This window comes from Molossus molossus, unplaced genomic scaffold (genome assembly GCF_014108415.1).
Source record: "Molossus molossus isolate mMolMol1 unplaced genomic scaffold, mMolMol1.p scaffold_m16_p_19, whole genome shotgun sequence".
In the NCBI taxonomy this organism is placed as follows: Eukaryota; Metazoa; Chordata; class Mammalia; order Chiroptera; family Molossidae; genus Molossus; species Molossus molossus.
Window position 1 is genome coordinate 40,545,358 of NW_023425354.1, and position 27,026 is coordinate 40,572,383.

A 27,026-nucleotide genomic window follows, 5' to 3' on the forward strand; every position below is an offset into this window, starting at 1 on the left:
CATAGAAGAATCAACCAATGAATGCATAAATAAGTGGAACAACAAATCGATGTTTCTCTTTCTGTTTCTCTCTTCCTCTTTCTCCCACCCCTCTAATTTACCACCAATGTATTTCATGTAACCTTTCCTCCTTATGTCTCCTCCTTTTATTCTAATGTATAAAATAAGCCGCAAAAATGCCATTCTTGCCCTGGCCATTATGGCTCAGTGGTAGAGCATCAGCCCACAAAGCAGAGAGTCCTGGGTTCAATTCCGGCCAAGGGCACGTACCTCGGTTGCAGTTCCTCCCAGGCCCTGACCCATCGATGTGTTTCTCTCACCTCTCTCTCGCTCTCTCTCGCTCGCTCGCTCTATCTGAAGATAAATGTAAAAATATCGAGTGAAGATTAAAAAAAAAAGCCATTTTCTGGAACATTTTCTCATCTGTTGAGATTTTGCTTCCCGGCAATTGTCAGTTTGGCTCAAATAAACTCATAAAGGTTCTCTGTAAGTTTGGACGTTTCTTACTTCGACAATACTAATAATCACTTTAATGAAAATGATCTAAACATCCAAATAAAAAGGAAGCAATTGTCAGACTGGATAAGCAAGCAAGACACAACTATATGCTATCACCAAGATATCCACTTTGAATATAAAGACACAAATAGATTAAATTGGTTAAAAAGACAAAAACAGATATACTGTGCTAACAAAGCTGGTTATGTTACTATCAGATAAAGTAAATAAGATACAAAAATAAAGAGGATCATTGCTTCAATTCCAGAGAAAGAATTTTTTACAGGAGTGTTTGGAGAATGTTTCAGGCATTATTTGGGCATCTAGACAAATCATTATTACCATTATTGCCTTTCCTTATTAACCATATTTGAGAGAAGGTCATGAAGTCAAAGTAATGGCATTGCAGTCCTGTTTTTACTTGAGAACAAAGTTCTGACAATAGGAGAGAGGTACCATTATTATGGAATAAATATGAAGATTTTACACAGAAAAAAAGGGTGATCTCTTAATGGTATAGGGGTCAATGCAAGAGGACATAATCCTAAACGTCTTCCACATACATAAAACAAAAACTGATGGAATTAAAAGGAGAAATAGACAAATCCACAATTATGGTTGAACATTTAAACATCTGTCTGTAGAAATTGAAAGGATTCTTGGACTGCTATAAGACTAGTTTGGAATAGGTCAAGAGTGAGTGGGTGCACAGACTGTGACTAGAATTTTATTTTATGTTTTTATTGATTTTTTTAGATGTGAGAGGAAGGAAGAGAGATAGAAACATCAATGTGAGAGAGAAACATTAATTGGCTGCCTCCTGCAGGTTCCCTCCTGGCATGTGCCCTGACCCAGAATCCATCCGGACCTCTCAGTCCCCGGAACAACACTCAGTTCACTGATCAACACTGGCCTAGCTGTGCCTAGAACTTTTAAAAAGGAGTATGGTATATGATTTCGATTCTGTTATCCAGTGATGCTATGGAATTATTTGGTCCTATAATGAGACAGTATTAGCACATAGATTTTCATCTTCTATGAAACTACCCAAAGCCAGATATACTCATACTGAACACCTCAGAGGAAAAAAAATTGATAGTTGAGGGTAGCGGTTTTCAAACCTGAGTATCAGAATCACTTGGAGCGCTCGTGAAAATACGGATTTCTGGGCCCCACCCCAGAATTCCTGATTCAGTAGCTCTGGGACAGGGCCCTAGAATTTGCATTTTTAACACATTCCCGGGTAATGCTAATATGCTGGTCCTGGGAACACACCTTGAGAACCACTGGCCTAGTATTCTGTCACTCGTCTCCCCACTGATTTCGAGGCAGGCAGTCAGGTTTCAAGCGAAACCCACGGCCAAAGGACGCGTTTCCAAACTGTTTGAATCAACTCAAAAGAGACTCAGCGGCCTCACGGGTTCCTGGCCGCCCAAAGCCGCGCGAGAGTTTACGTGACTACGTCAGCGTCTGTGTCAGCGTCACGTCGGCGTCGGCCACGTTCAGCAGAGACGGGAGCAAGATGGCGATTCCGGGCAGGCAGTGAGTGATCCGGGAGTTAGGGTTAGGCTGGGGAGTGAGAAACTACGGCGACTGTGACTTTGGCCGAGGAGTAAAAGCGCGCTGGAAGTGAAGGGGCTGTATCGTCAGGGATAGAGACGGGGAAAAGCGAGAAATCCCGAGGAACATATTTCCCTCCCTCCCCCCACATTTTCCAGGATGGAAGCCTGAAGTTTGAGGGAGAAACTTGTGAGGAAATAAAGGAAGTTAGGCTGAGGGGCAGAGAGCGAGACTTTTCTATTTTCCAAAAGCTCGGTCTGAGGCCCCTCAGTCTTGCTTCCTACCCCGCGCTTGAGTTTCTCCCGGTTTGGATGCCTTCAGGGGCAATAAGAAGAGACAATCCCTGGCTTCCTTAGAGGGCCTTGTTCTTGGCAGCTCAAGTCTTGATTCCCGCCCTCCCTTCTCGTTTTAGGAATGTTGTGCTGAGAAGCCACAAAAAGGGTAGGCATATAGAGAATTGGGGTTTACGTTGCCGCAAAAGACAAATGTCGTATGTTCTTAGAAGTTTTACCTTTGATGTGTAGTCCTGACTGTTGATGTGGCTTCCTGTGATTGCTGCATCTTAAAGGCCAAAATGTAAGAAACTAAATGAGTTGGCTCTGTTGGGATGGTTCTCTCAGATGCTCCAAGACAAAGCAAGTGAGCTTAAAGTGTAATGAGAATTTACCCTATCACTACTTGAGTTTTTCAGTTAATGTAATCTTAAAAAAAAAAATGTGGGTGACATTATCCAGTAACTTTTTAAAAACTGTATAAGTACGCAGCCGAGGGGAAAAACTATTTTCTTGACTCTTGTTAGACCACAGGGTAAATTAGAGCGGTTTTATTTTTAGTGGGCATAACTGAGCTTTCCACTAACATGTTCTTTTTAAAAGCTTATTATCATTTTACCATCTAAAACACTTCTGAATTCTTCAATTACTTTTCTTTGATTAAAATGGTATTTGAGTTTGGCTTGTGCTACACATAATCACTTAGAGTAATAACTATAAAATCTTAACACATTAGAATTTTGAGATGCCTGAAGATCAGAAACTTGTGTGTTCATAGGCTATATGATGTTTTGACTTGGTGGCTTCATCTGGAAGAGATAGTGAATGTATTATGCTTTAACATTCAAATATAATGGTGTAATTTCTATTTCAAAAAAAATATGCAGGTATGGGCTTATTTTGCCAAAGAAAGCACAGCGGTTGCACCCTGTTTTGCAAAAACCATCAGTGTTTGGGAATGATTCTGATGATGATGAGGTAAGGGAACCTATGTTTTTCTATGAAATTGTCAGGAATATATATATATATTTTAATTGAACTTGTGAATTTGATGTCTTTGCTTGTCTTAGTTATTTGTCAATACAATTTCCCTGGAATATATTAATTATAATTTACAGAATTGTCAAAAGGAATAAAGAAAGAAGTTCCACTGATTTTCTTTATAAGTGATACATGGATAATCTGATTATCCCCCCTCAAAAACTGTGAACTTCGTTTATGTTTAAATAGTTACACAAAGTCATTTCAAACAACTAATACTGATGTAACAAAATTGTTGGTGTAAACATCCCTGAAAATAACTTATTGAGATGTCACCAATTTTCTAGAAATTTTCATAAGTAAAGTAGTTTTTTATGAGACTACTTTTGTGGTTATTCAGTCTCTGCTAAATGTAATTGCTCAGTTATGTTATGGTACTGTGTAATGTTACTATAGATAGTACTACAATAATAACATCTAATATGAAAATTTTATATTTTAGTAGCCAAAACAGTGTTTTCCTGTGAAATCCACAGTTTATAGTAGAAACAACCCCAAATGTGTGCTTATCTAATACTTTAGTCATTTTCTATATTTCTAAAAGACCTTTGCATCAGTTAATTTGGTACTTCTTTGTTCTGGCAGAAAAATAGCTTCTCTTTCAGTTTTTACTAATTGTATAATAGCATAGGTAGGTAATTGAACATATTTGATACTTTGTTTCTTACATTGTTGGAAAAATTGACTCTAGATGGCTCTCTTTTTTAAAAATTGAGGTATAATTTACATATAATAAAATGTGTAGATTTTAAGTGTATAGGTTGATGACTTTTGACAAATGTATATGTCCCATTCAGGGTGTACACCATCCCCCTCTCCCCTGAAAGTTCTTTCATGCCCCCTTGCAGTCTACTTTCCCACATTCTGCCCTCAACAACTATTTCATTGTGGTTTTGTATCTTTAAAAAAAATTTTTTTTATCCTCACCAGAGGACATTTTTGCATTTATCTTCAGATAGAGCGGGAGGGGGAGAGGGAGGAAGAGAGAGAGAAACATCGATGTGAGAGAGACACATTGAGTGGCTGTCACCCACACAACCCCAACCGGGGCCAGGGACAAACTGCAACCAAGGTACATGCCTTTAGGGGAAACCGAACCCAGGACTCTCCAGTCCATGGGCCAACGCTCTAACCACTGAGCAAAACTGGCCAGGGCTCATTGTAGTTTTGATTTGCTTTTCCCTGATGGCCAGTGATGTTGACCATATATGTATCATCTCTTTTCATATCAGTTGTCTATTTTTTAATTGGGTTGTTTGTCATTTTGTTATGAATTGTAAAATTTCTTTACACATTCTAGATACAAGTCCCTTATTAGGTATAATGCATAAATATTTTCTCCCGTTCTGTGGGTTGTCTTTTCACTTTTTTGATAATGTCCTTTGAAACACAAAAGTTCAATTTTGAGGAAGTCCAATTTACTTTTATTCTTAGATTGCTAACTGCTTAGGTGTCATATCTAAGAAACCATAACTTAATCCAAGGTCATGAAGATTTATACCTGTTTTCTTTTAAGAATTTGTAGTTTTAGCCCTGGCCGGTTTGGCTCAGCGGTTAGAGCGTTGGCCTGCGGTCTGGAGAGACCCGGGTTCGGTTCCCGCTAAGGGCACGTACCTCGGTTGCAGTTTGTCCCTGGCCCTGGTTGGGTCGTGTGGGTGGCGACCACTCGATGTGTCCCTTTCACATCGATGTTTCTCTCTCTCTCGCTCTCTCTCTCCCTCCCACTCTGTGAACAAAATATCGAAAAATGTCCTCGGGTGAGGATAAAAAAAAGAAAAGAAAGAATTTGTAGTTTTAGCTCTTAAATTTAGGTCTATGATCCATTTGGAGTTAGTTTTTGTATACAGTATGAGGTAGGGGATCCAACTTCATTCTTTGCCTGTGGATACTCAGTTGTCCCAATGCCATTTTTGAAGACTACTCCCCATTGAATTGACAGCAGCCTATGGTTGGTTTTACTATACAAATAAAATTTTAAATCACTTACCATGGACACAACAGAGAAATATGACATGCTTACTCTGTAGTTTCACATAAATCAACCTGGCATACCACATACTGCAAAGCAACATATACCTCAGTTTGAGAAGAAGGTTTATACAAATGACCTAGAAAGTTTACTTATGTTATTGCTGTTTCTTTTCCATTATGAAATGAGGCTAATGGTGGCTGGGTACACTAGAGTCAGAAAAGATAGATCTCTAGGCCATTTTGCTGTCTTCTTTCCGTTCCTCTATCCCTCCCTCCTCTTTTTACATAGTGGGACTTTAACTCAGAGAATTGGTTACATAAATGACAGAAGATGTGAGAAGCGAAAACGAGGGTGGTAAAGCATCCCAGAGATTAGCAGTAATGAGAAGCAAGTAGGAGATGAGTCCTGGGGGTCAGGGACTCAGGTTACCTGGGGGAAATTGGACTTTTCCAGGAGTTGAAGCCACTGGAGAGATTGTCTTAGGTTAAGAGAAAGGCAGGGAGAAATTCCTTGTCTTATCCCTTTCTCCTACTCCCTAATATACAATCTTTGACTTGACTTTCATTGCCTCGCAGCGGTTCTCAACCTGTGGGTCGCAACCCCTTTGGGGGTTGGGGTCACCTAAGACATAACAGTAGCAAAATTACAGTTATGAAGTAGCAGCGAAAATAATTCTATTTCGCTGGGGGTCACCACAATGTGAGGAACTATATTAAAGGGTCGTAGCATTAGGAAGGTTGAGAACCACTGGGTTAGAGCCTTGCCAGAAGCCACTGACAGAGGAGCTGCAGCTTAGTTCTTTATTTTTTTTTTTTTTATCCTCACCCGAGGACATTTTTATTCAGATAGAGTGGGAGGGAGAGAGAGGAAGAGAGAGAGAGAGATAAACATCGATGTGAAAGGGACACATTGAGTGGCTGCCACCCACACTACCCAAGCAGGGCTGGGGACAAACTGCAACCGAAATATATGCCCTTAGCGGGAACCGAACCCGGATCTCTCTGGACCATGGGCCAACGCTCTAACCGCTGAGCCAAACTGGCCAGGGCTGCAGCTTAGTTCTTAATGAACAGAATATAAAATTTTCTTGCCCTGGTCACTGTAGCTCAGTTGGTTGAGCATAGACCTGTGCACTAATAGATCACTGGTTCAATTCCCTGTCAAGGCATATATGCCCAGGTTGCGGGCTCCATCCTTGGTCCATCGGGGTGCGTGCAGGAGGCAGCTGATTGATGTTTGTTTCTCTCTCTTTTCCTCTTCCTTCCTTTCTCTAAAATCCTTTTTTAAAACATTTAAAATAAATGAAAACAAAACTGTCTTTAGCATTATTTCCTTACCTGTAAAAATTCAGTCTGATGAATTTCAACTTCTCCTCATACTAGTAAGTAAATTTCTTAGTTGAGTGTGTTATTTAAATATTTATGAGATTTGAATATAAAATCTCTTATTTAAAAATTAATCAATTTAAGCAGCAATAAAATTATTGGTGCTTTGGAAAATACAGAGAAAAGATATTTTGGTTTATATATATTGTTATATTTATGGTTCCCCTCCAGAGGAGGGCATTTGGTATGCATGGAGAAGAGCTGCTATTAAACAAATCTGTGTATTGTTTTCAACAATTCAGCGGAAGCAATTAAGAACCCAAATTTAAAATCAGACTTTCCTTCCAGTGGTTTATCAGAGGGGGTTCTATCAAATGAATCATATTTGAATATGTGCTTTTACCTAGAGTTAGTTTAAAAATGGAACAATGATAGTCTAGAATCTTAAATTATTACTTAAATCCTTTTTTTTTAATTATCAGAACTAATAAATAATCATTTTGTCCAAAGGTAGATGAGATGAAGAGTTTTTACCCCATATAAGTAAGAGATTTATATAGTATATCCAAATGCTGCTGTCTGGTCATAAGTACTTGAGTGTTTTTGCTATGATAGTAACGTGTTTATTCCATTTTTTCCCCCACTACCATTACTGTTCTTTTGGATTATTTTAATACCTTTGTAACTAGTCTCCTTATCACCTGTCTCCCCTCAAATTTAGTTTGAATCACTGTTATTCTTTTGTTCTTGAATCTAATTGCTTTTAAAATTTAAACTGCTGATCCTGACACTGAAAGCCTTGCCTTTGCTTGGCTTCAAAATGCTTATTAGCATTTTCTCCTAACTGCTCCTCCATGCAAAGTACACTGTCGTATTTGTATCTTTTCACATTTGCTTTTCTTCACACTGAAAGTCTTCCCATACTGTATGTCAAAATTATAGCCATCCTTCAAAATCCAGTGTAAAAGCTGTTTCTTTCAAGATTCCCCACCCCACCCTACCTTCACCCCCATCCCCGGAAACAATCTCTTCTTTTTTTTTAATCCTCACCCAAGGATATTTTTCCATTTATCATCAGATAGAGTGGGAAGGAAAGAGAGAGAGAGAAACATCGATGTGAGAGAGACACATTGACTAGTACACTACCCGACCAGGGCTGGGGACAAACTGCAGCCAAGGTGCCCTTGACCAGAATCAAACCTGCAACTTATTGATGCAAGGGTCAACACTCAACTGCTGAACCAAATTGGCCAGGGCACAATCTCTTCCTTTTTCTGACACTCTACCTTCCTTACAATTCTTAGCTTTTATACCTTGTATTATAAGTTATTTGTATATAATTCTTGTAACTATGTTAGAGCATGATGAGCTCCATGAGTCAGGATCTGGATATCTATGCTGGTTTCTAAAAATAAGTAAAATTATCTACTCAGATGTTTTAGCCATCTATATTGCAGAGTCAAGTAGTAGATTTTTTTTAGCTTTGCAGGCAAATTATTCAACTTTGCTCTTAAAGTGTGAAAACAGCCATTAGACAATATGTGAATGAATGACCATGAATAAGAAATGTGTTCTAATACAACTTTATTTACAAAAAGGGACGTGGCTGGATTTGGCTGTAACTTGCTGACCCCTGATCTATACAATTATTCTCAAAAGTACTTGTGATAGCCAAGATTTCACAAGTGTTATAAGGTGGTTAGTGGCTAAAATAGATGTTGCATGACAATTCAAACATGAAACTTCTTTTTAGATATTTCTCCATGATAAATGCTTGCTTTACAGAGCATAATGAATTTTCCTGCTAATCTTGGCAGTCCAGATGTGAGATCCAGTTTTGTAACTGAGTACATATTCCATGAAGAGGTGTGTTCCATATAACATGAGAATTGTTGCTTTTGGATAAAGATACAAAAGTTCTTAATTTTTATTTATTGATTGATTTTTATCCTCACCCAAGGATATTTTTGTATTTATCTTCAGGTAGAGAGAGAGGGAGAGAAAGAGGGAGAGAGAGAAACATTGACATGAGAGGGACACATCGACTGGTTGCCTCCCGTACAACCCGACCAGGGCCGGGGACACACCACAACTGAGGTACATGCACTTGGCTGGAATCGAACCCGGGACTCATTGATTCGTGGGCCACTCTACCGCTGAGCCAAACTGTCCAGGGCAAAAGTTCTTAATTTTTAAAAAGAGAGTAGTAGCCCTGGCTGGTGTGGCTCAGTTGCTTGGGCATTATCCTGTGCACTGAAAAGTTGCCAGTTCGATTCCCTCTGTTGGGGCACATGCCTGGGTTTTGGGCTTGATCCCCAGTAGGAGGCATGCAGGAGACAGCCTGTTGATCTGTTGATGTGTCACTCTCACATTGATATTTCTTTCCCTAAAAATCAATTAAAAAATATATTTTAAAAAAATATGCATTTATATCAGAGAAAGGAAGGGAGGGGGAGAGAGAGAGAAACATTGATGAGAGGGAAACATTGATCAGTTGCCTCTGACAGGTGCTCCAATGGGCGATTCAAACCCGCCACCTTTTGGTGTAAGGGACCAGTGCTCCACCCAACTGAGCCACATCAGCCAAGGCAACCGTAATTATATTTTTGAAATAGTTTTTATTTGCTTTGTATACAATCTCATTGCACCCAGTTGCTCATAATTTTTTTTTTTTTTTTTTTAATTCTTACCTGAAGACATTTTGTCCATTGATTTTGATGGGGAGGTGGGGGATTGGTTGCCTCCTGCACACACCCTGATGGGCTGGGATCGAACCTGCAACCCAAGTATTTGCCCTTGACTGGGAATTGAACCCTTGACCCTTCGGTGTGTAGGCTGATGCTCTAACCACTCTGCCAGGGCATGCTCATAATTTTCAAATGACAGTTTCTGATTAGAAGGTAGTAAACGCTTTGCCTTCAAATTAGCTGTAAAATAACAACCTCAGTTTTCTGTCTTCCTCATATACTGACAGGCTTTGATATTGACTAGTCTAACTTTACCATAAAAAATAACTTTAAAAAAGTTTTTTCTTTACATGTTTTAGTATGTGTAGTCAGACAAAAAGCAATAATCCCCCATCTCATTCTTGGATTTATCAAAAACTGGAAAAAAAAAATAGATCAGATCACTTTCTGAAACAAAATTACTTTATTAGTTTAGTAATAATTTGAGGTTACTTTAAAGATAAGAGGCAGCATTTGGGAGGAGATTCATTTCCTGCCTTTGGGCTTTATCTGCAAGAACTAAATCTTCAGTGTCAAGAGATTGTATATTTATAACTGAACTCTAATAAAGTCTGTACTGGGGACTCTGCACACCTGACTTGGTCATTGTGATTATATATTAGGTGCCAAACTGTGGCTTGTCTTTTGAAAAATACCAAGTGTATTTCATTAAAATTTGGCCTCTGTGGGGAGGATTGTAAGACCTTTGACTGTGTACTAGCTATTACCAACGTGGTTAATGATGTTTCTTTGGAAGTTAAGTTTGGGTTTTTAAGTGAAATAAAGTATAGTTTTCCTTTTATTGGTGAATTAAGCAATAATTATAAGAAGTGTGTCATTAATTATAGTAAATATGTTTTCACAAATCTTAAAAATGTTCTTTTGACTGATGTAACAGTATATTGAGAACCATGTTCTGAGTTTATTTTCCTTTAATCCACATCTTATACTATATGTGAGTATTAAAGAATTGTTTCCCTTATGAGCAGTTCAAAATCATACCCTCCTTTTTATACTCCTTTTATGCTTCTTCATGTTTTGCTTTTTTCATCACTGAGAAACTCACATGAAACTTAAGATTGTTATTTCAGAACTGCATCCTTCATGACATTTTTGTGTATCTTTGTGTTTGTGTCTGTATCTTCTTTCTGGAACTGTGACAACTCTTTGACAATGGAAAGAACTGTTATGTGTGTAGTAAACATTTTTGAAACATAGAGAACTGTTAGTCATACTTCTCATTTCAAGGCATACAGTACTAACATTTTTCAGCCTGCACAAGACTTTTGTTATATTAGTTTTTTTCTTTATCCCTGATCTCTTAACTCATTTCCCTTTAAATGTACTCTGGTGTGTTTGATATATATGCTTGAATATGTATGTATTCTTTTATATTTTGTTGTTTTGAGTACATGTGTTTTATATATAAATACCATTATACTACAGATCTTTTTTTTTTAGTCAGTGCTCCATTACATTGTGTATACGTAGTTGATTCTGACTACAGCATGTATACCCACTGTATTTTATCCCATTCTGAGATATAAACATTTTAATTACCTTCCGTTCCATTATCACAACAACACTGTAAAAAAAAATTCTGGTACATGTCCTGATAAAAAATCAGATAGAAACCAAAAGGTTTCTTTGGAGGTACTATATATCCAGGAGTGGGATTTGGGGATCAGGGAGCATAGATATATACATTATTTCACTAGGTAATGGCAAATTGCTTTCTGGATTGATTATACCAGTTTACATTTTCTTTATTTTTAAACTTATATTTATTATTGAATGTATTACAGATGTTCCTCCTTTTTCCCCTATTGACTCCCTCCTCCCCGCTCCAACCCCCGTCTCCCCACCCCTGCCTTTCCCCACACTGTTGTCTGTGTCCGTTGGTTATGCATATATGCATATAAGTTCTTTGGTTTATTTCTTTTCACCCCCCCCTTCCTTTGAGGTTCATCAGTCTAACAACCAATTTGTACTTCTTAATCCCTTCACCTTTTTCACCCATTCATTCCCCCAACTCCCCTCCCATCTGGCAACCAACAAAATGTTCTCTGTATCTCTGAGAATGTTTCTGTTCTGCTTGTTCATTTTGTTTGTAGATTCAATTGTCGATTGATATGTATTTATTCCCATTTTGTTTGTTCATCTTTTTCTTCAAGAAGACCCTTCAACATTTTTTATAATAATGGTTTGGTGGTGATGAACTCCTTTAGCTTTTTCTTGTCTGGGAAACTCTTTATATGGCCATCGATTCTAAATGACAGCTTTGCAGGATAGAGAAATCTTGGTTGTATGTTCTTGCTTTTCATCGCTCTGAATATTTCTTGCCACTCCCTTCTGGCCTGCAAAGTTTCTTTTGAGAAATCAGCTGACAGTCTTATGGGAACTCCCTTGTAGGTACCTAACGGCTTTTCTCTTGCTGCTTTTAAGATTCTCTCTTTGTCTTGAACCTTTTGCATTTTGATGATGATGTGTCTTGCTGTGGGTCTCTTGGGTTCATCTTGTTTGGGATTCTCTGTGCTTCTTGGACTTGTATGTCTGTTTCCTTCACCAAGTTAGGGAAGTTTTCTGCCATTATTGTTTCAAACAGGTTTTCGATTTCTTGTCCTCTCTCTTCTTCTGGCACCCCCAAGATGTAAATGTTGGCACGCCTGAAGTTGTCCCAGAGGCTCCTTACATGATCCTCATTTTTTTGCTGTTCTGATTGGGTGTTCTTTGCTTCCTTATATTCCAAATCGATGGTTTGCTTCTTGGCTTTACCTACTTTACTATTGAATCTGTGTAAGTTATTCTTCATTTTAGTTAGTGCCTCCTTCATTTCTGATTGGTCCTTTATTATGCTCTTGAGGCCCTCACTAAGTTCATTGAAGTTCTCACTAAGTTCATGGAACATCCTTCTAAGCAGTGTTTTGAACTCTGCATCTGATAGGTTGCTTATCTCCATTTTGCTTAGTTCTCTTCCTGGAGTTTTGTTCTGTTCTTTCATTTGGGACCTGTTTCTTTGTCTCCTCATTTTGGCTGCCTCCCTGTGTTTGTTTCTATGTATTAGGTAGAGTTGCAGTGTCTCCTGCACTTTCTAGGGTGTCCTGTTGTAGTAGGTGTCCCGTAGGGTCCAGTGGCACAGCCTCCCTGGTCTCCCAGCTGGGCCCTCGAGGTGCACCCCTCGTGTGGACTTTACACCCTTCTGTGGTAATTGAGTCTTGATTGCTGTTGGCATGTCAGTGAGAGGGTTTTACTCAGGCTGATCAGCTGCAAGGACTGGCTCTGCCCACTATCCACCAACCTCTGACTACCTTGGATGATCAACTGTGTAGGAGCCCACCACACAGAGCAAGACTTACTTTAGCAAGGCTCTGGTACCCACTGAGTCCACTCCTTGAGTGTGTCACTTGTGGAGGTGGTTGGGTGGTGGTGCTTCAGTGTTCTGAAGCTGTCCACAAGGTATGCTGGTTCTGGGGCCAGGTCAGCCACTGCCTGTGTTCTACCCGGGGCCACCAAGCATAAGCTACAAGTGGTCTGCAGATGGCTACTTCTTGTGCTGGGCTTGGAGGTGCCCAGGAAAAGCCAAGTTGTGAACCAAGGCTGGCTGCTTCTAGTGCCAGGCGTGGGGTCATTTAACAAGAGGTATGGGGGCTCGCTGAGACCAGGTGTTGCTTGTTTGAAAGAATTTAGGAAAACCTAAAGCAGGATCTAAGACAGGCCAATCCTATGGTCAAGCAGCTGGCAACAGCTTGGGTGGGCCTGAAAGTTGGGTGAGGCAAGGCCCCAGGGAATCACCAGAGCGGGGCAAACAGTGTGAGCCAAGTTGCTGGAGTCCCAGATATGGTGGCTGTCTGCCGCCCCAGGGAAGGGCTCACCAAAGGAACAAAGGCCTCTGAGAGTATGTCCAGGAGAAAGCCCTGTCCAGGAGAAAGCCACCTCTCCAGCCCTCGCCTTAATGCCAAACAACTCAGTTGTTCCCCGTGTCTCTGGTGCCTTTCTAGCTGTCTCCTCCACACTGAAGCCTGGGGGATGCAAGTCTGAGTTAGTCCGTGTACCAGCCCTTTAAGAGGAGCTGCCTGGGGCTCCAGCTGCCTCAGCCTCCTCAGCCATATTTCCCCTGGTTTTTACAGCCAGAAGTGATGGGGACTTCTCACCTGGCACTGGAACCCTGAGCTGGGCGCCTAGTGTGGGATAGGGACCCCTCAGTCCTCAGGGAGGACTTTCCCAGCTGAGCTGTCCTCCTGATTTTTATCCGCCACACCTGGGTGTGGGACCAGTCCATTGCGCCTCTTCCCCTCCTACCAGTCTCGATGTGGCTTCTTTAATTTTGTAGGTGTAGGACTTCCATTCAGCTTGATTTCAGGTGGTTTTGTATGATGGTTGTTCTGTAGTTTAGTTGTAACTTTGATGTGGTTGTGGGAAGATGCGATACCACGTTTACCTATGCTGCCGTCTTGACTGGAAGTACCAGTTTACATTTTTTTTTTTTTTTTTTTTTATCCTCACCCGAGGACATTTTTCCATTTTTTGTTCAGGTAGAGTGGGAGGGAGAGAGAGGAACAGAGAGAGAGAGAAACATCAATGTGAAAGGAACACATCGAGTGGCTGCCACCCGCACAACCGACCAGGGCTGGGGACAAACTGCAACCGAGGTATGCGCCCTTAGCGGGAACCGAACCCGGGTCTCTCAGGACCGCAGGCCGACGCGCTAACCGCTGAGCCTAACCGGCCAGGGCCCACTTTACATTTTTTAGTGGTTGTTCTTTCTTCTTCCACACTTTATAATATTTTCATTCTTAGTTGTTTTACTTTGCACTTCATTGATTATTAATGAAGTTGAATATCTCTATGTATTTCCTAGGCATTTCTTACTACTCTTTTTCAAAACATTTTTATAAGAATATTTATTTGGAAAATCAAGGGGGTAGAAGAAGTGATTTGTTCAATAAATGGGATTAGAAAGCAAGTTATAGAGGTAAAGGATGAGCCCTTGGAACTTAGAAGTGAGGAAGGTAAAGGTCCCCTGCCTAGGGGGATGGGGATGGCAAGGAGGAATGAAAGGTGTAGGCATATTCCCTGAGGGGAGAGTGCCCTTACTATCCTTATATAAACATTTCATTTATATCCACTGCCCTCTTTTCTATTGTATTTCCTCTTTCTTTTTTATTTATAAGAGTTCTTTGTATATTTTAGATATTAATCCATTGTTGGTTTTAGACATTGAAAATCTCTTAGTCTGTTACTTTTTTTGTGTGTGGTCCCTATGGTGAAGATGAGATGGCTAAGTCAGCAAAATATATTCTTCTCTTCTGTAGTAACTGTTTAAGCTGGGCACATGGCTGCTCAATTAGAGATTACATTGTCTACTTTATCATTAGTTAATTGAGGCCCATGTCAAGGAGCTTACTGCCTATGTTTTCTTTTATCATTTCAGCTCTTATGTTCAAGTCTTTCCTTTCTCCATTGTGTGTTCTTGGTCCCTTTTGTAAATTAGTTGTCTTTATGTATGTGAGTTTATTTCTGGGCTCCGATTCTGTTCTTTTGATCCTTGTGTATGTTTTTCTGCCAATACCATACTGCTTTAGTTATGGTTTAGCTTTATAGTGTATAGTTTGAAATCAGGAAGTGTGATGCCTCTGGCTTTTTCTTTAATCCTCACCTGAGGGTTTTGTTTTTTTTTTTATCCTCACTTGAGGACATTTTTTTTGCATTTATCTTCAGAGTGGGAAGGAGAGAGGAAGAGAGAGAGAGAGACATTGATGTGAGAGAGAGACGCTGAATGGTTGCCTTCCACGCGACTCCAGTGGGGTTGGGGACAAACTGCAACCAAGGTATGTGCCCTTAGCGGGAACCGAACCTGGGACTCTCTGGTCTACAGGCCAGCGCTCTAACCGCTGAGCGAAACCTGCCAGGGCCTGAGGATATTTTTTTATTTGTCTTTAGATGGGGGAGGGGGGGAGACATTGACTGGTTGCCTCCCCCACGACCCAACCAGGGCCAGGGACCAAACTGCAACTGAGATATCTGCCCTTGACCTGAATCAAGCCTGCAACTCTCTGGTCTGCAGGCTGACGCTCTAACCACTGAGCTAAATTGGCCAGGCTTTTTTTCCCCCTTTTCTTTCTCGGTACTACTTTGGCTACTTGGGTTCTTTGTAGTTCAATACAAATTTTAGGATTCTTTTGTTCTATTTTTGTGAAAACTGCTATTGGGATTTTGCTAGGGGTTGCCCTGAATCTGGAGATTGCTTTAGGTAATAAAATTTTAACAATGTTTACTCTTCCAGTTCATGAACACAGAATATCTTTCCATCTCTCTCTCTCTCTCTCTCTTTTTGGTTAATCTTCACTCAAGGATATTTTTCCATTGATTTTTTTTTTAGAGAGAGAGAGACATTGGTGTGAGAGAGACACATCTATTGGTTGCCTACTTCCTCCTACATGACCCCTATTGGAGCCAGGGATCGACCTGCTACCCAGGTATGTACCCTTGACCGGGAATCAAACCTGTGACCCTTTGGTCTGAGGACCGAAGCTCTAACTGCTGAGCCAAACCAGCCAGGGCTGTTTCCATTTCTTTGTGTCTTCAGTTTCTTTCAACAATGTCATACTTTTCAGTGTACAGGTTTTTCACCTCTGTGGTTAAATTTATTGCTAGGTATTTTATTATTTTTGTTGCAGTTGTAAATGAAATTTTTAAAATAATTTCTCCTTCTGACTTTTGTTGTTGGTATGTAGAAATACAGCAGATTTCTGTATATTTATTTTGTATCCTGCAACTTGTATTTGTTTATAATTTCTGATAGAGTTTTGGTGGAGTCTTCAGGGTTTTCTATATATAAAATCATGTCACCTGTAAATACAGCTTTTCTTCTTTCTTTCCAATTTGGATTTCTTTTATTTCTTTTTCTTGCCTGATTGCTTTAGCTAGGATTTCTAACACTGTGTTGAAAAATAGTGACAAGAATGGGCATCTATGTCTTGTTCCTGATCATAGAAGAAAAGCTTTCAAGTTTTTTACCTTTGACTATAATACTAGCTGTAGTTTTGTCATACATGGCCTTTTTTACATTGAGGTACTTTATTTTTAAATCTGTTTTTGAAGTTTTATCTTAAATGGATATTGTATCTTGTCAAATGTGTTTTCCACATCTATTAAGAGCATCATATGATTTTTATCCTTTGTTTTGTTAATATGATGTCATGTTGATTGATTTGTGGACATTGAACTATTCTTAACTATTCTTGCATTCCTGGAGTAAATCCCACTTGATCCTGTTGTATGATTCTTTTAATTTATTGTATTCAATTTGCTAATATTTTGTTGAGAATTTTTGCATTTACATTCATTAGAGATATTGACTTGTAGTTTTCTTTATGTATGTGTTGTGCTTGTCTGGTTTTAATACCAGTGTAATATTGGCTTTGTAAATCTCATTAGGAAGTTTTTCCTCCTTTCAAGTTTTTGGGAGAGTTTGAAAGGACAGGTATTAAATGTTTGGCTCATTTTAAAGTTCGGTGGTTGTTTTCTTTTAAATTTTTATTTTTTGATTTTAGAGAGAGAGAGAGAGAAACATCAGTTTGTTATTCTACTTATTTATGCATTCATTGATTGATTATTGTATATGTCCTGACCTAGAATCAAATCCACAACCTTTTTGGTATGTACAGGATGACACTTGAACCAACTGAACCACCCAACTAGGGCTCATGAAGTAATTTTTTATAATTCCTAGATACTTTATAGTTTTTGTTTTTTTTTTATCCTCACCCGAGGACATTTTTCCATTTTTTGTTCAGATAGAGCGGGAGGGAGAGAGAGGAAGAGAGAGAGAGAGAGAGAGAAACATTGATGCGAAGGGACACATCGAGTGGCTGCCACCCATACGACCAACCAGGGCCGGGGACAAACTGTAACCGAGGTACGTGCCCTTAGCGGGAACCGAACCCGGGTCTCTCTGGACTGCAGGCCGACGCTTCAACCGCTGAGCCAAACCGTCCGGGGCTACTTCATAGTTTTTATTGCTGTGGTGAATGGTACCTTATAGTTGACTATTCTGGTAGAACAATGCTGTTGATTTTTTAAGTTGATTTTCTATTCGGCAGTCTTTTTTTTTTTTTTTAATTTTTTTCTTTTCTTTATTGATTTTAGAGAGGGAGGGAGAAGGAGAGAGAGATAGAAACATCAGTGAGAGAGAACATCGATTGGCCGCCTCCTGCATGCCCCCCACTGGGGATTTAGCTCACAACCTGGGGCATGTCCCCCGACCAGGAATCGAAGTGGCGACCTCCTGGTGCATGGGTCGACGCTCAACCACTGAGCCACACCGGCTGGGCCCAGCAGTCTTTTTAAACTCATTTACTGTAATAATTTGTTTATACCATTTGCTTAACGTTTCTAATCCTTACACCTCTTTTTTTTCCTTCTTTTGTTTTGTTATATTAGCCAAGTCTTCCAGTAGTGTGTTGAACAGAGAGCCTTAGTCGGCATCCTTTCTCATCTGTATCTTAAATGGGATGCTTCTAACTGTATGTAAATAAAGTTTTACTGGAACACAGCCTTTCCATTCATTTATTTGTTCTCTGTGGATGCTTTTGTGAAATAGTGACAGGGTTAAGTAGTTGCAACAAAGGCCACATTGCCACAAGCCTAACATATTCACCATCTGGCCTTTGCTCTAGATCTGTGCTAATATGGTAGCCACTTTGTCATAGAGACTTTTAATTTTAAACTTAAATAAAATTTAAAAGTTAGTTCCTCAGCCCTGGCCGGTTTGGCTCAGCGGTTGGAGCGTCAGCCTGCAGTACAGAGAGACCCGGGTTCGGTTCCCTCTAAGGGCACGTACCTCGGTTGCAGTTTGTCCCCGGCCCTGGTTGGTCATGCGGGTGGCAGCCACTCGATGTGTCCCTTCACATCGATGTTTCTCTCTCTCTTCCTCTCTCTCCCTCCCGCTCTATCTGAACAAAAAATGGAAAAATGTCCTCTGGTGAGGATAAAAAAATAAATAAATAAATAAATAAATAAATAAAGTTAGTTCCTCAGTCACACATGTGTGTGTAGAAAGAGAGTATTGTTATATATTATTAGTATATATAAAATGGACCAGGCATTTTAGGTTCTTTTCTTCATGACCATTTCTTACTTGGAATTAAAGCTAATAGGAACCTACCAACTCTTATTAGATTAGACATAAAAATTAAGATGTTGACCACATATGGCTACTCCCCACTCTTGTCATGCTATAATACACAGTAGACTCATAGAACATGTTTGTTACATTATGTTAAAATATTTGCAAGGAGCTGCTTCAGGTTTTTTAAAGGTATTTCCCTAAGATTTTTGGTAGAAAACATATTTTGGGAGATCATTGTGGACCCTGGCTGGTGTGGCTTGGTTGGAGCATCATCCTATACTCCAAAAGGTCATGGGTTCAAGTTCTAGTCAGGGCACATACCCAGCTTGTGGGTTTGATCCCCAGTCAAGGTGAGTACAAGAGCCAACCAATTGATGTTTCTCTCTCTCTCTCCCCCTCTCCATTCCTCTCTTTCTAAAATCAATAAAAACATATCCTTGGGTGAGAATTAAAAAAAGGAAAAGAAAAAAAAATCAATGTAGTACAATAGCTGTTTTTGTATTTTTAGGATAGAATGTTTGCATTTGAACTGATTTATAAATTGAATTATTTTTTCTTTAAGATAAGGGCTCTTACAGAGAATAATTTTAGTCTTCCTAAGTTTAAAGTAATGCTAATTTGTGGTTTTATTAGAAAGTATTAATAAATAATTGTATTATTCTGTTACCTAGCCTATAGACATAAAATAGAATAGTTGACTGCCTGCTAATTTTGAAACTGATCAGTTAACCACTGTATTATGTAGTTTGGTCACATTCAACCTTAATTATTATTTATTTATTTTTATCCTCACCCAAGGACATTTCTCCATTTTTTTGTTCAGATAGAGTGGGAGGAAGAGAGATGAAGAGAGAGAGAGAGAGAGAAACATCGACATGAAAGGGATGCATCGAGTGGCTGCCACTCACACGACACTGCAACTGAGGTACATGCCCCCAGCGGCAACCGAACCCGGGTCTCTCGGGACTGCAAGCCGATGCTCTAACCGCTGAGCCAAACCAGCCAGGGCTTAATTATTATTATTATTATTTTTTTTTTTTTTTTAATCCTCGCCCGAGGATATTTTTCCATTTTTTGTACAGATAGAGTGGGAGGGAGAGAGAGAGGAAAGGAGAGAGAGAGAGGAACATCGACGTGAAGGGACACATCGAGTGGCTGCCACCCGCACGACCAACCAGGGCCGGGGACAAACTGCAACCGAAGTACGTGCCCTTAGCGGGAACCGAACCCGGGTCTCTCCGGACCGCAGGCCGACGCTCTAACCGCTGAGCCAAACTGGCCAGGGCTTAATTATTATTTTTAACAACTATTTTTCCTTAGGTCACATGCAGGCTAGAGAATATTTTTTGGTAAGAAGTGAAATGTTTTGTAATGTCTATACTAATAAAAATACATTCCTTTAAAATAATGCTAAGTGTAAAAAGCCAGTCTCAAAGTGATTCCATTTGTTTAACATTTATGAAGTAACTAATAATTATATAGGAAGAGAATAGATTAGTGGTTGTCAGGAATTAGGGATGGGAGGGGAGAGGCAGGTGTGGTTGTAAAGGGGTAGCACAAAGGAGTATTGTAGTGATGGTACAGTTTATTATCTTGATTGCAGTGGTAGTTACAAGAAGCTGTCTGTGTTATAAAATAGCATGGGCCACACCTATACACACAAATGTGTGTGTGCATAATTGGTGAAATAGGAATAACCTTTGTGGTTTGTACCAATGTCTTCTTCCTGGTGTATTGTACTCCAGTTATGCAAGATGTTAACATTGTGGGAGGCTGGGTGAATGACTTCCCTGTACATTTCTTTACAACTTCCTGTGAATTTATAATTATTTCAAAATCAAGTTTAAAAATATATGCTTCTTGAGCAAGAACTCCCACTCCAAGGCATTTATGAAAGGCAAGTGTTCATTCAGTTGACCTTTGCCATCAAGTTCTACCATCCAGTTACTAGAGCAGCACAGCATAGAACTCCTTCAAAGAAGAGTTCTTTCTAATCTATGCTTTGGAGCAGTATATTGTATAATTAATCTGTAGTAATGCTACTGTCAGTTCCAGAAAACTGATTTCTAGCTATGCCATATCTCCCATAGCTATGAAGGATTCACATGTATGCATCCTCCATTTTCCTGTATAATGATATATGGAATATGAAACCCTAAGGAATCTTAACACTCAAAAGGAGACATGTACTACCTTTTAAATATTTAACAGAATAGATATTCTTATTTCCATAGATGCAAATTGAATCATACTGTCCAACTTCAAATACCATTTTATTAGGCACACAGACAAATATACTATAAAATAGAATATAGTTTACATGCTCTTCTGGTGAACACTTTGGTTTAACTGTAATACCTCAAGGAAAAAAAAGTATAGCTCTTATTTTTTCATAGTTTAATTTTAATTTGTTTAAATACAAGCACTTCTTCAAGCGTTATGTTCTTAACCTTTCTTGAGCTCTTGAGCCAGATACTTGCTAAATACTTTTTAAAATGTTATCTCATTTAATTCTCAAAACAACCTTGTGAGGTAGGTATTATTACATAGATGAGTAACATACCTGAAATAACATAGGAGAGAGTGAACAGACTGAAACTCAGTCAGATTCTGGAGCCTTCACTAGTGATCATTATTTCATACTCCTTTCTTAAACCATAAAGAAATCTAAAGTTAGACGCTGATATGTTGCATTTTTTATTTTATTCATAGGGCACCTATATGAAATCTATTTCATCTCTTGGTGAATTCAATAAGATGAGGATCTGGTTTTGTCATTTTTATCTTCTTCCACATATCCTTCCTTTTTATGGAAACCAGACTAAATTAAAACTTGAGTTTTAAAATTTGTACTGAGTTTTAATTTAAGGCTAGCTCTAAAAACTTGGTAAGACTTGACCTTTAAAATATAAACTCTTTTTAATTTTTCTTTTTTTATCCTCACCCGAGGACATTTTTGCATTTATCTTCAGATAGAGCAGGAGGGAGAGAAGGAGGAAGAGAGAGAGAGAAACATGGACGTGAGAGAGACACATTGAGTGGCTGCCACCCACATGACCCCAACCGGGGCTGGGAACCGAACCTGGGACTCTGGTCCGTGGGCGGACACTCTAACCACTGAGCCAAACCGACCAGGGCTAAAATGTAAACTCTTATTGACCCTGTTTTTAAAATTTTTTACTGGTTATTTTTATCTCAAATACAGATCTACACTAGTTTCTTATGTAGAAGATTTTAAAATGTCAATACATTTATTGATTTTTATATAGTATTACTCTTAAAGAAACAAGTAAAAGATTTACTGCTACTTTCATTTTTAACTTTTTGTGTGTATGTATTTAAACAAGTTGTTGGCACTTGTAGTCATCTCCTTTAATAGTCACCGTCAGTTCCTTTAGTTAGAAAACTGGGAATTAAATGAGCTTCAAAAGGAGATAATTCTCCCTGAATTTTTTCAGCTTAGGTTCAAAGTTATCTCTTTATCCACTGATGCTATTGGAACTCCAGGGATATAAGTCTCTGAATAAGATGTGTAAAATTACTGTACTCCCTCCATTATGTACTCACCCTATAAGAATAACATCTGATTTTTTTTTCAGAGGTCAGACTTATTCTAAACACCTATAAACATGGAAACAAAGTCTCTTGAGATGTCTCAAAGTCTGTATACTTTATGTTGGAGAGGCCCTTTCCAGTCTGCTTATTTTACATTATATAAAACTAAAAAGTAATAGGCTTGTGGTTTATCTTTTCAAGTTCAGTAGTGTAGGTTGAAGCGACCAGTTTTAAAGTGACAGCAGGTGAACTGTGACAGACTGGAGGAGAGATGGGCAAAATAATAAAAGCAAGTAAAAGTCCAGCATTTGGAGACTCAGTCTTCTAGTCAGTCCTGAGGATATTACTAACTTAGTGATCAAAAGATACATATATTTAATTTATATGAATTGGAAAGACATAAAAATATATTGAAAAGAATTTCATGAGATGTTTATTAGCAATTTTTTTTTTTAATCCTCATCGGAGGACATTTTTTCCATTGATTTTTAGGTAGAGCGGGAGGGAGGGAGAGAGACATTGATGTAAGAGACACATCATTGGTTGCCTCCTGCACTACCCGGACCGGGACTGAGTATCGAACCTGCAACTGAGGTACGTGCCCTTGACCAGGAATCAAACCTGTAACTCTTGGGTCCTCAGCCTGACACTCTAACCACTTAGCCAAACCAGCCATGGCGGCATATTTAATATTTTAATGTTTAAAATTGATACTCTAATTAGTGAATATATGTTATATCACATAAAGAAAATTTTTATTTTAATAATAACGTGTAATAATAGCATCTGGCTATATAAATGTTAGGTACTATTGTTTTTACCAACATCTTCTCTATTTTGGAGTCAATTTACTATCTAAAATGTCTTTAGTTCTTTGCCTATACACTTTTTTTTTTATCACCTGAGGACATGCTTAGAGGAAGCGGGACTGGGGGTAGAGAGAGAGAGAAAGAAAGAAACAAACAAACAAACATCTATCGGGTAGCCTTCTGTAGAGCCCTGACCGGGAATCAAACCAGTAACCTTTTGGTGCATGGGATAATGCTCAACCAGCTGAGGCACTCCAGCTGGGCTGCCCATACACTTCTTTTAATTTATTAGTGTTATATTACTTATATGACCTTTTTTTAAAGTTTTTTTTTTTTTTTACTGATTTTTAGAGCAAGAGGAAGGAAGAGGGAGAAGAGAGTGAGAGAAACATCCATGTGAGAATGATACATCAGTCTGCTGCCTCCTGCATGTTTCCTGCCAGAGATAGAGCCCAAAACCTGGGCATGTGCCCTGACCAGGAATTGAACTGGCAACCTTCTCGTGCATGGGATGACGCCCAACCAACTGAACCACTCTGGCTAGGGCACTTGTATGGCACTTTTGTATTAACTTTGTCTCCATGGTCATAGGGAATTAGAATTAGGTTTTATTTTATTTTTTTGTTGCCATGGAAAACAAAGGAAGCACCAATTGATACTATACAGTTGAAAACAGCTAATGCCAATAGTCTAGAGCAGTGGTTTGCAACCTTCCTAATGCTGCGACCCTTTAATACAGTTCTTCATGTTGAGGTAACCCCCAACCATAAAATTATTTTCGTTGCTACTTCATAACTGTAATTTTGCTACTGTTCTGTCTTAGGCGACCCCTGTGAAAGGGTTGTTCGACCCCCAAAGGGGTCACGACCCACAGGTTGAGAACTGCTGGTGTACAGAATTATAGTCCTAGGGCTCAGGCTTATATTTTTAATTAAAAATACGTTTATTTGGTAGCTTTATTATTTATTTATTTATTTTTTATTTTTTTATCCTCACCCGAGGACATTCCTGTATTCATCTTCAGATAGAGTGGGAGGGAGAGAGAGAGAAACTTCGACGTGAGAGAGATAACATCAAGCGGTTGCCACCCACAAGACCCCAACTGGGGCGGGGACAAACTGCAACCAAGGTACGTACCGTTAGCGGGAACCAAACCTGAGACTCTGATTCTTGGGCCGGCGCAACAACCGCTGAGCCAAACCGGCCAGGGCTTTTTTTAAAGATAATTTACACACCATAACATTCACCCTGGTAAAGCATACATTTTAGTGTTGCTTAGTATGTTTACAAAGCCTTACAGTTTTTTGTTTTTTGTTTTTATCCTCACCCGAGGACATTTTCCCATTTTTTTGTTTAGGTAGAGGGGAGGGAGAGAGGGGAACAGAGAGAAAGAGAGAAACATCGATGTGAAAGGAACACATCGAGTGGCTGCCACCCGCACGACCGACCAGGGCCCGGGACAAACTGCAACCGAGGTACGCGCCCTTAGCGGGAACCGAACCCGGGTCTCTCAGGACCGCAGGCTGACGCTCTAACCGCTGAGCCAAACCGGCCAGGGCAAGCCTTACAGTTTTAAGGAAACATTTTTACTTACATATGATAATTATATTTCTTTTTTTAGCCGTAAGTTTTTAATTTTGTCCATGTGGCTGCTGTTTCTGATTATATTCTTCTTGCCTTCTCTTAAATTCTTTGTGATTCAGGTCTAATGCCACATCTCTGTAGGGAAGGCTTTCATGATTCCTCATACATTTTGTTTCCCTTTGCTCTCATAGCCCTTTTTTATTCCTTTATTATATTGCTTATCACGTTCATATTGTAATTATCTCTTTAGTCATTTGTCTTCCCTTTCAGACCATTTATCTCTCAAGGACAAAGACTGTTCTTGATATTATGATATCTTCAGGGCTAGAACAATGCCAGATATGGTAGGCGTTTCAGTACATATTTATTGAATGATTATAACCTCAGATAGTTTTGATTGCCTATATCCTTAAGCATATACTAAAAGCTTGATATACTATGTTTAATGGTGAATATTAAAATAATGTGCTTTTGTTGCTGGGGATGTTGCCATTAAAGTGTTGGAAGGGACCAATCCACCTCCACGTAATACATGCACACTCACACACATTCACACTCACACACAAAACAAATTAACATCCATAGAAGTTGAATGACTTAGTGGTGAATTTAAAGTTGGGGTTAAAAAACCTGTCACCTCATTTTGTCCAGTACTATTTTATTTTTCTCTTGCACCTTATAGCCTAATCTGATGAGTTACAATGAAAATTCATTTGTTTCTCAAAGTTTAGGGAAAAGACCTTGATAATGTTAATTCATAATACTTGTTTTTGTTGTTGTTGTTAATCCTCACTTGAGGATATTTTCCACTGATTTTTAGATAGAGTGGAAGTGGGGAAAGGAAAGGAGGGAAGGTGGGAGGCAGGTGGGAACCAAAACTTCAATGTGAGAGAGACACATTGATGGGTTGCCTCCTGCACAATCCTGACAGCAGGGGAAGGAACCAAACCTGCAACCCAGGTATGTGCCCTTGACTGGGATTCAAACCCGAGACCCTTTGATTCAAAGGCTAACACTCTACCCACTGAGCCAAATTGGCCAGGGCTATCTTTCTATTTTTAACGATAAGTAAGGAAATAGTTACCAACCAGAATTTTGAAGACATATTAAACACTGACAATATTTTTCTGTATTCTAGACCTCCGTGAGTGAAAGCCTTCAGAGGGAAGCTGCTAAAAAGCAAGCAATGAAACAGGTAAGGACAAAGAATGAGTTAAATGCATTTGATGTGAAGTATTTCAGCTCACATTTTTAAGTATCAGTTTTGGTATCTAGGTGTTAAGACAAAACAGAATAGGTATGTATAAAGAAATAATTTTATCTTGACCCTTATTTTTGAAAATATGTTAAGATGTTTCTTGATTTACATAGATTTGTGGTTTTTATAAATTTTAAAGGAAAACACGGAATAAATTAGCTCTTTAGTGCTGTGTTATAGTTTAAGCCTATTTCTGTTTTCACATGAGTCAGCAGTTTGACAGTGGATTATAAGGTTTAATAATTCCTGCTAGTGAGTTTGCCAAAAAAATTTCTTTACAACCAGAGTGATTTCACAATTTTATAATATTTGGAATTCATCTACCAAGAAAGGGGAACATCAAATACTTTCTAATAGACTGGCTAGCACCACTATTTATATATAGTGCTGTATGTTTCCAAGCATTTTTAACATATATACATTATTTTAGAAATTCTCACAAATCTCTTCATGGTCCTGATTAAGAAATCTGAAATTTCAAAAGGATAAATAACTCTTATCATTGCACAGTTAGTTGCAGAAATAAGCCTGAAATATTTTCTTTACTTTTTGGCACCTATTTTTCCCTTGTCTAAGTAGAATCTGGTTTAAGGATAAATTTGTTAAGCACTCTCTGTGTGCTAGACATTATAGTGTAAATTACTTTCTAAGAATTATCTTTAATTCTTACAACAATTCTATAAGATAGATGCTCTTATAATCACCATTTTGTAGTTGAGGAAATGAAAGCAAAACAGATTTATGTGACTTTCATGAGGTCTTATATTTAGTAAATGAACAAGGCAGAGAAATTGCAGGGCCCAAGCTTTTAGCCACTGTGTTTTACTCCCTTCCTGGGAATGGGCACAGAATTATGTATTTAGTTATTATTTTAAAATTATATCTTAGTTTCATAGTGGGGTATGATGTGTAACTCAGCAGCCTCAAAATGATTGAGTATAGATATAAAATCATAATAATACCTGATTCTTTAACATAAATGATTGGTTTGAATCCAAATTTTAGAACTTAATAGGATTTGAGACCATCAAGTTCAACTTCTGGTAACTTCTCCAAGGTCATAAAGGTGTCTTATTTTTTAGTGTTCTTTTAACATTTTTCAATCCTGCCTTTTCTTATTCACTTAAAGCATAAATCCCAAATCTAAATGTATTCTCAACTCTGACTTGTTCAAAGCCATTTTTTCTCTTCAATGGGGCTTTTTCATAGATGCTTGGAAATTGGGAGTACTGCTACAGTTCCTGTACCTCTCTCCTGCCTGCTGCTGCTTTGAAATTCCGCATATACTACCTACTT

The 27,026-nt window shown here is 38.9% G+C and overlaps 1 protein-coding gene across 6 annotated transcripts in view; it reads left to right on the forward strand.

The window, feature by feature from the left end:
• Nucleotides 1-1,994: 1,994 nt before the first annotated feature.
• Nucleotides 1,995-27,026, forward strand: part of NSRP1 (nuclear speckle splicing regulatory protein 1) — a 32,376-nt gene continuing 7,344 nt past the window's right edge. The window contains exons 1-4 of one of the 6 annotated variants that reach the window (XM_036269395.1): nucleotides 1,995-2,040; nucleotides 2,471-2,634; nucleotides 3,218-3,308; nucleotides 25,611-25,667. In XM_036269395.1, the coding sequence (XP_036125288.1) occupies nucleotides 2,633-2,634; nucleotides 3,218-3,308; nucleotides 25,611-25,667 (150 nt within the window). In that variant the 5' untranslated portion in view covers nucleotides 1,995-2,040; nucleotides 2,471-2,632. Of the gene's footprint in view, nucleotides 2,635-2,962; nucleotides 3,309-19,444; nucleotides 19,450-25,610; nucleotides 25,668-27,026 lie in introns of those variants that run through there. The other 5 variants (XM_036269393.1, XM_036269394.1, XM_036269397.1 and 2 more) reach the window with 5 other exon arrangements.